Source organism: Parasteatoda tepidariorum, chromosome 9, assembly GCF_982258835.1.
Source record: "Parasteatoda tepidariorum strain Cologne lab strain chromosome 9, Ptep-v5.0, whole genome shotgun sequence".
Lineage (NCBI taxonomy): Eukaryota > Metazoa > Arthropoda > Arachnida > Araneae > Theridiidae > Parasteatoda > Parasteatoda tepidariorum.
The window spans coordinates 95830635-95840742 of NC_141763.1; the positions used below are offsets into that span (position 1 = coordinate 95830635).

The 10108-nt window shown below is 33.3% G+C and overlaps 1 protein-coding gene across 4 annotated transcripts in view; it reads left to right on the forward strand.

Moving 5' to 3' along the window:
- The window catches only part of LOC107445300 (uncharacterized), a 107119-nt gene extending 99868 nt beyond the window's left edge, over positions 1–7251 (forward strand). For all 4 annotated transcript variants that reach the window (XM_087152433.1, XM_087152432.1, XM_087152431.1 and 1 more), the window contains one exon: positions 668–7251. In XM_087152433.1, the coding sequence (XP_087008559.1) occupies positions 668–4307 (3640 nt within the window). In that variant the 3' untranslated portion in view covers positions 4308–7251. The remainder of the gene's footprint in view (positions 1–667) is intronic.
- Positions 7252–10108: the final 2857 nt, after the last annotated feature.

The window sequence follows — 10108 nt, forward strand, 5'->3', positions numbered from 1 at the left end:
GAACTATTATCTTAAAAGCAAGTGCATATACAGCCGAGTTAGGGGTCAATTTAATCAAAAAAAGCAAGTTTTTTGTAACATTTTCATACTTATCTTAATATGTAATCATATCTAATTTTTTCTCTAAGTTTGTAGTTTAAAACATGCGTAGTATAATCAGAAACACTCATAAAAATTAAAGACAACTATTTTAAAAACAACAGGAGATATAGTGTTTAAGGTGGTTTAAAATGGGGTTAAAACTGATTTTAAGTCAAACACAATTAAAGACTTTCAATTAGTGTATCCACTGTCAATACCTTACACAAAAACTTCTATAACACTGTAAATTAATGGAGAACAAACAAAAGTAAGGTATTTTTAGAAAGCAAAGATTAGAGAGCTTCTATATTTATAATAAACTCAATTTCGAAAATTTGTACCATAAATATGATAATAAATGTACCGTGACTAAATACGGTAACTGAAAATTTAGATATTTAGTAAATTAAGCTTTTTAATATACTAAAAAGTTGCATATCGCATTAATAGAAAAATAACATGCTTAGAATTTGGTTACAATTTTTTAAAATTAATAGAATTAAAATTTCTGTAAGTGCCGTTATGACAATGTAATTTCATACACGTAATTTTTCGAATCGTTAAACGAATTTTTTTTCAATTTCAGGGAACAAGGTCCTTCTTTAATTAAACAGAATGGTTCAGACATTTACGCAGAAACAGTGCCCGTAGTTGTCAAGTCTGGGGATAAATCTGCAAGAGCCAGTTGTCCACCTCCCTCATATCCTCCACCTCCACCACCTGTTGGTCAGGTTGTTAAAGTGGAGATGCCTCGAAACGATTATGCTGATCTTACAACATCCGGAGGGCAGCACAAACCCACGACTGTCATGTCCAGCTTCAGACCCACTGACAGTGCCAAATTGTATGCCTCGCCGGATGCTTTTGGAACAGTTGGCTACAAGAAAGAACACCGACAAGAAAGATCCGACGTCACATTACCGAGGCATTTAATGAAGGGAACGGGATCCAGATCCCAATCACTTCCTCCAAAAATACAAACTAATGCCACCTCTGCAACCGTACCTGCCCCGGAAGGTAGGAGTAGCACGGCATCGCTGGACGCTGAAAACAGTAGCGGAGATTCAACCAGCGGTTACATGCCGTTCAAGGGCTCTCACCGACCCAGGGAACATGGTGGTTCAGAAGGTGGTCAGACTGACCGTCGAGGAACCCTGAGGAAGGTTAAGCAGCAAGGCTCTAAATTCCCAGCTGCTGTAGCTGAAACTGCTAGTCCGAAACATTACCCAGCCGTTCCACAACACGAAGGTTTCATTCCAGAACCAGATTTCGACACCAGTGAGGACGATGAAACACCTTCTCGAACGGATGCTAAAAGTGGACTTGTGACATTCAAAGCTCTCGATAACGAGCCACCAAAAGAACAAGGTGAAACAACAGATAAAAAGCCTGACTCCAATTCCAACATGACATTACGAAGGAAGAGGCTTAAGTCTCAAACATCAGTTGATTCTTCGAAACTACCATCTGAAATTGAAGAGGCAGAAAGACCCAAAGAAGAGTCCGAGATTTTACAATCAGAAGAAACTGGCGAATTGATAATAGTCAGGAATGATGCAGATGATAAATCCTCTAAAAAGGTTGCACCAACGCCACCGCCCAAAAGATCTGAAGACAAGCAAGCAATCGAAACAACTTCTGATCCAAGAACAATACGAGACTCGTTTGATAAACAAAGCCAATCGAAAGACGAAAAAATTGACCAAGAAAACGTGTCAAGAACTCCAGCAAAGGAGCCAATTGCATTTAAGGCTACGATTGTTCTCAAACAAACTGAAGTTGTTGGAAAAGAAGTTAAGGAAACACCATTTAGAATAAAAAATAAAGAACTTGCTCATCAACATAGCGCTAACGAGTTGCAAAATACGAAAAACAAAGAGGATTCATTACGAAAGGAAGTTAAGGAAAGCAATCGAGAGAGAATTGTAAAATCCCCATCGCAGGGATTTAAGGAAAAATCGTACGACAGCGTAGACGTTCACAATCAGAAAAACAATAGACAGGATGAAAGCATAACGAATCAAAAAGTAGCTCCTGCTGTACCTAAAAAGCCCAAAGTGGATGAAACTAAATCCTCAGACGAGAATGCAGAAATTGATGTTTCAAAAACTCTAAAAATTGACACCAATGAACAGAGTAGCGCATCCCCTAACATCGACGCTGCTTCCCGTTCCGTTAAAGAGAATATTTATAACTTCGAAAAAAGAACTAACGAACTTTCTACTAACAAAGCTAATGTCTCTCCTAGAAGGAAAAGTGATGTGATTCGTATAACTTTAGTAGGATCTCAACAGAAAGGAAACGAGCATGAAAAAGTTCCTCCTCCAACCTCGATGAAAACATCCAAGTCTTGCCCTAAAACGTTTGAGGAAGACATCGATTTGGATGTTGAAAGTTCTCTTACGGCAGCAATGCTGCATTCTGATGCTCATAATCAAGTTACAAGATTCTCTGCGGAAACTCCCACAACGACAATAGCTTCAACAAATTTCAACGATGAGTGGAGAAGACCAGATGTAATGTCTCCTGTAAATATACCACAATACGTTGAGAATGCTATCAAAAAGCCGCCAGACACCCCTCCAAAGAGTGCCATGAGCCGTCGGGCCGATAATTTTAGCACTCAAACTCTTGGACGCAAACAAATTGATCGCGATTTTGACTTTCACGATATTGAATCGACTCATTTTAATGAAACTATGACACTAAATAGGCAAAGTATGGCAAAGAGTGATGCGGCAAAATATCAGCATCATTCTGAAGCAATGATGCATGCTAATAGGGACCACCCGCAAACCAGAATCCCTGTACTGCCTCAATCAACAGCCAGCCCACCGAGCACAATGCTTCCACCATCTCACTCCCATCAAATTAAAAATGTGCCACAAATTCCTCCCGGAGCTTATTTATCAAATCCAAATGCTCAGCATATGTTAGAACAAATTCATTTTCCACCAAACATACCACTTGAGGTGCAGCAAAAGTTTCTCGCTGAGCAAATGGCAAACATCCGAAATCGAGACACATTTGAGGAAATTCATATACAGCAGCAACTAATGCAGCAAAAATCTGCTGTGCCAGGCCCTATGTCAGCACAAGCGAGGCTGCTGGATCACAGGCATGCGAAAATTGCAGCTCCAGCTCCGAACAGAGTATCTCCCCCCAAGACACGCGAAGACGATGAATGTCTTAAACTTTGCCAGCGAGTCGACAAGAGCTTACAACTTATTCGCCTTCAAGTGGATTCGTTGAGAATGGCTGCAGCCAGCGAACCTGAGGTCATTCCAGAGCTTGTTCCTCCGCCACCAGAATTTAATTACGCGGGTCAAGCTGGCCCTCAACAACCAGTGCATATCGCTCCACCACCAGAATTCAGTGATGAATCACTAGCAAGGCAACGACGTGCTCAACAAAATATGATTTCAACTATGGATGCACCTGTGAGTCGCCGTGTAGTGCCTCCAGACACCGCGAATTACCCATATCCCGAACATTTATATAGAGGCTATCACCCTTCGATGCAGTCGCCACAGGACCATTTACACCATCCTATGCACCATCACCCGCATAATATGATCCCCAATAATATAACAGCTTCGCCCACGAAAACCATGACTCTGTCACGTAGTGGTTATCCTACCCATCACATGGTTCCTCCCCACCAGCAGGTACGTCACGAAAGCAACTGCAATACGTTACCACACCCGGGGTCTAGAATGATGGTGAATCCTCAAGCCCTCCAGCAGCATGCCGCACCACATCATCGGCCGCAATCACAACATCCTCAACAGCATCCTCAACAGCATCCACAACAACATCCACAACAACATCCGCAACAACAGCAACATCATCAGGCGCAACAGCAGCATCTTCAAACGCATCAGCAACAGCAACATCTTCAGACACATCAACAGCAACAGCATGCTTTCTCACCAGGCAGAACAAGTAGAGACGCACCACAAATAGGTCCACCGTTAGGAAATATACCACCGATACCTCAGCATAAGGAATTCAGGCAGAAACCTTTGCACCAATGGAATATGAAGGACGTTGCTGATTGGCTGGAGAGTCTGTTCTTACCGGAATACAAAATAACGTTTGCTGAGGCTGGAATAACAGGTTCTAAATTAGCAAATATGGACAATAATGATCTCATGGGTCTGGGAGTGAAACAAGCAGGACACAGACTTAATATGGAACGTTCTATAAAATGGTACTTAAAATAATTAGGTTAGGTTAATTAATGCCAAATCTTGTTACTAACAATAAATAAAACAGTTCCGAATTGTCTAAGGACGATTCATGCAATTTTTGATAAATATATTTCCTGCTTTGGCAAGATATTTCTTACATTATGAAATTTTGTGGTAAAAATTGTATACTGATTCGAAACTATTCATGTGAATATGAAATTGATGTTTTGTGGAAAATTATAAATTTAAAAATAGTGGATTAACCATTTCTTCCAAATTAATTTTTACAGAATTAGATATTCTTAACAGTTTTTGCAATTACAAATAGCTGAGCCAAAATTGCTAGTAAAGAAATGTTTAATTTGAATTCTGTTTCCTTTTTTCATCAGTTACTTACCACGTTTTCTGATAGTGATGGTATAGGTAAATAAGTTTTGAATTTACATTTGAAAGCTACAGACGGTAAAATTTTGGATCATAAAATCTGATTACATTGTTTTGGAATTAAAAGATACCAAACAAACCAAAGGGAATTGATTCTTGGCGCAAATTTGTGTGTTAACAGTATTGCTTTTCTCCGGAAAAAAAGGTTCAATAGAAATGGCTTAAATCCCCAAACTAAGGATACACACAAACAAAATAATACACTAAGGACTCAAAATATTCTTTCAAAAAAATCGTTGAAACAAATGCTGAAATCCTGGAAATTACCTTTAATTACTACCTTGTTAAGACTTAGAATGTATAAAAAATTAAGCAAATAATGTTAAGAATAGGAAGCTATAGTTTTTTATTTTCTGAAAAGAAAAACTGTTATTATATTTTATTTAGTAAGTCAATAATCAACTAATTTATGGTCTGACATGATTTGTTCAACATCCTATACAAATTATTTCATGAAAATTAATTTCGGAAAATGACAAATTAAAATATTGAGATTTGTAATTGAGAGATTATGCACACACAGTTTTAATTATAATTCTTTTTGTTCCTACTATTTTCAATATATTTTAAGCCACTAATACTCATAAGTTGTATTTGCTTATACCGTTCATTCGGTTCTATTTTACAAATGCAACTGATCACATGACTCAATTTAATGAGTACAACAATTCATTTGAACTTTAAGGAAAACACGGTCGATTCGCTGTCACGTGTCGATTCGCTAACACATGTTATGAAAAATTAGAAATTTAAAAATGCGTATTTCTAGGAAAATTTTTCAATGACATAAACTTAAAGAAATAGTTATTTGAAACACAGAACCTAATTTTAAGTATATTCATGCAGTTTATTTTTTTTTTTGACAATTTCTTTTGCTGTGCTAAATGCCTATGAAACTATTGAAACCTTTGCTCATACAGTTGAGAAAAGGAATAAATGTCCATTTCATAGTAACTGAAGTCTTTTCAGATTGTTTTGACAAATTTATTAATAAAAGTATTTCAAAAAATAAAATAATTTTTTCATGAAAGTTTATGATGCAAATAATTATTATGTATATAACTGCAAGAAAAGTGTGCTTGTTTTAAAGCAATTCTCCAAAACTAGCGTTGGGACTAGCGTTTTTTTGTTTGTTTGTTTGTTTAAAAGTGTCACATTAGTCTCAATGCAAAGTCTTGAAAATTTATTTTCAACAACTGCTTAAAATTGACATTTTGTTTCAGTTGGATACGTATTACTGTTTGCGTCAAAAACTCTTATGAATGGGACACAAACTGTTTTATTAAACTTATATAAAGGAATCCGAAAATCTGTCTCATTGCAATAGTCACTGGCATTTTGTAATGCACCGAGCTAATTGCAAACATCTCCAGCATTTCATAGTTAGTCCGATATTTCTACAGTTTACTACAATTCGTATAGATACTTTTAGGATTATTATAAAAAGCGCGAAGGATTAGCAAATCAGCCTGAATTTTCTGTAGACTTATTGCAGAGAACTTACTCTTATTTGAGTGTTAGAATCCAGAAGTTTTGGGAATCATCGCTTGATTTCCAAATCTAAACTTGGTGGCATAGTGATGAAAACCACCATTTTTTGAAATTTTTTTTTAAAGAAATTCTTATCAGGTCCTGCGCATTTTGTAAAAGTAAAGCGCTCGTGTTGTGATATAACAATGCAAAGTAAGCAACTAATAGATTGAAATCAATAAAAAATTGATCTGTAATGAATAAAAATGAAATAAATTTACTGCAATTTAAGACAATGTTAATTTTTTTGTTTTGTTTTGTATCTTATTTTTCACTGTCAGTCAGGGATGACTGACATGGCCTAAGCTGAAAGTCAAGGGTCAGACTTCGATTACTGACGTAATTCTCAACGTGTTAATATTCCTCTTTCCAATAAGCATTATCTACTAGAGGCTGATTGTAAACGCTTGAAATAAATCAGGACAATTGAGCTATGAATTAACTTTATATTAATATACTTTCTGATTAGCCTAAAGGTATCTAAACTAATTAAAATAAGCCTGAAAATGTCTGGCTGATTGGAAGATGCTGAATAATATTTAAATATGCTTGGCGCACTACCAAATGTCGGCGGTGCTGAGCAAAGAGACAGATTTTCACATTTACCAACGACATCAATAAAAATGTCAAAAAAATCTGAAAACGTCCGCTATGAAATGACTCTAAATTCACATTTTATCTTATAACACGAACGTATCGGAATCATTTCCCATGAAGAGGTTTTTCCTTCTTTTGTGGTAATTATTAAAAATGCCATTCAATGTAAAGTATTGGAATATTCGCTCATGAATGCAGGTGTAAATGTGTTAATCTCTTGTACATAGAATAATGTAAAATTGTGTTAAAGTGCTATTGTTTTCTTTTTATTTTGAATGGTTAATAATTGTATCTAAGTATGGGGCTGGTACCCAGATTAATTGTCGTGAAGTCATGTCTTAGTTTTACATGTATGCAGCTTAAGTGGTATAACTATAAATTAAATATAGAGACAATTGTTGTGCAATGCCTTATAGTTATTTTTTGCTTGTTATTTATTGGCCAAAGTGATGATGTTTGTCATTGTGTGCAATTTTTGTTGATTCGTCTAAGACTTCAAGTGCTCAAACTGATTAGGATTTTTTTATTGACAAAAATCGTGACAATACGTAATAAATAATTTATTGATAAGAATTTGCATAATTCATGCCCCATTTATTCATAGGGGATTTTCACGTTAATTATGTATTTTTAATGAATTTAGAATAATAAGGTAGAATTTTCCTTATAATATCCTAATTTCTTCTAGTATCTGTTGACCGATGTGAAAAAAGGTGTGTTTTTTATTAACTTAATATTTTTGATTGTAAATAAAAAATAAACGCAGAAAAAATTAAAAAAATGAGATTGTAATTAAATAATTCTTCTGATCTGCTCTTACCACAACTTATTAGATGACTTGATTTCTACAGAAGTCCAATGTTCAAGAAATAAAAAATCATTTCAAACAGTAATTTTTCGACAAATGGAGAGGAAAAAAGTCATTTTTTTTAAATTGTTTTAAATTTTATTTGGTTTTTGAAAGCTTTAAATGCTCAGTTTACTTTAAAATTTTGCAAAATGAAATCGACTAAAAACAAAATAATGAATAGGTTGTGTGATGAGTGTTATATTTCATTTTGTTGATATCATTTGAAAAATTGAAATGCGCAAACAATTTCAATGAAACTTTCGTGAAAGTTGATTTATTTGTTGTGCAATTTCTGTGATATTTTTGAAAATTTTATGTCATAGACATTCCTTTCATTTTGTTTTGTTGACATTCTTTTTATTTTAATTTGTTCATATTCATATTACTTTGTTTTGTTGATGTTTCTTAATCTATTTTGTTGTTATTATATGATCTCTTTAAAGGGTCGAACTTATTTACACTAAATGAATGTTATAAATCATTTGTTTTTTTAGAATCAGTAACAACATTTAAACTGTTCGATAGACACTTAACTGATTCGATAGACACTTAACATTTTCAATTATACTTTTTCGCATTCCTTATGTAGAAAAAAAGTTAGAAATTTTTATTTTTTAAAGTATAAATCCCTTGAGGGTTCATAAATTTGACAGAGATGCATTACATTTTTGCGATTTAAATTTAGATTTCTAAATAAATGTTATTTTGCTACTTTTATAAGTTTTTTAATAGTTTCTTTTTATTACTTGATTCTCTAACTGAAAAATTGTTTCATTTATTTTTGATGATTATATCATGATAGATCTGAATTACTAATTTCAAATTACATATTTAGAAACTGTTTGTTTGTGCAAAACTTAAAATAATTTGGACAATCTGTTTTTTGAAATCGGTTATCAATCTCAGATTTACGTGAAAACAAGATTTTCATGTAGATCTGATCAAACTTTAGCGGTCATAGTGCATTATTAAATTAAATATCATTATAACCGATAGGAGAAGCACATTTTTTGTAGCTGTAAACAACACAATTAACTGGAAGTAAGTAATCGGCGATTGGGGACTAAAATATTGAACTCTAAAAGTATCAAGCAAAAATATTTTTTCTTATACGAAAAACGTCTTTTGTGTCTCGATTAATAATTTGGAGAATGCTTTGTTGAAACACTGAGAAAAAATATGTCCAAAACTACCAAAATATGAAGAAAAAAAATTTCCGTGTTTGTGGCTCTTTAAAAACACCAAAAAGCTCTTTAATTTTTACAGGAGTAATTTGGCATCGATTTTGTTTAAAATTTTCAAAAAAATATGATTTTATAATGAGTGATAAAATTTGGTAGTTTTATCAAGATACCTTAGACCCTGACATAAAAACCATTGATTCGGTTTATTCAATCTTTTCAGTTTTGTACTTCTTATTAAATGTGTTTTAAAGAATTAACTAAGATGATCTCTTAAGAATAGGCTGAAAAAACGTTTAAGGTATCAATCGTGGAAAAAATATATTGCGAATTTTCGCGAAATTTGTTTTGAAAACATGTTTCAAAAAATTAAAATTAAAAAGATACCAAAAGTCAAAAAAAAGTCGGCCAAAAGTTGCTCTCAGAAATACTTTTCTCATTGTGACTTGCAGAGTTTTAATTACTAGTCTTCAATTCTCATTCTTTTATTTATTTAGAAGCGTTAGAATTTTATTTAAATGATATTTAATACTTTGGCCTTTAAATATCACAGTCTATCTTTAAGCTTACTGCTTTAAATTATAAACATTTACTTTGATCTTTATTTTGTTTGAGAAATAATGAATTTAAGAAAGTGAACATAAAGAAATGAAAAAGGTGTGTGTGTATATAATTAAAGCTCACTTTTTTGGCGACATGTTTGGCGATGATCTTAAATGGTGCTTTTCTTTCTTTTTTTCTTAACTATATAAATATATACATACAAATATAGATTTAAATAAATATATGTTTTTTGGAATATAGAGATTCGATGTACCTGACATTATTGCTGCTGATGTATTTTAATATCTTGCACTCGATTGTTGAAACATTTTTCAATTTTCTATATGATAAGACCAAAAATTGTTTAGATTTATCCGTAAATTTCACTGAAAGGGAGTCTTATCAGTAATAGTCTTTACAAGTAGGATAAAACAACTTTTTAGTAAGAGAATAAATATTTTACAAAATTTAATCCAGCTAAACTTTTGATAATTTTTGTTATTATAACCAGTTAATAGTCTAATGATATCTTTGTTTGTATGCTTGGCTTGATGATTTTTATTATAAACGAAAACCAATTCAATTTCAACTGTCTGAATTTGAAAAAAAATTCATAAAATTATGTGCTTAGAATTCATTTTTACAAAATGTTCTGATGAGATTTTCTTTACAGCAGATGTGTTTTTGAC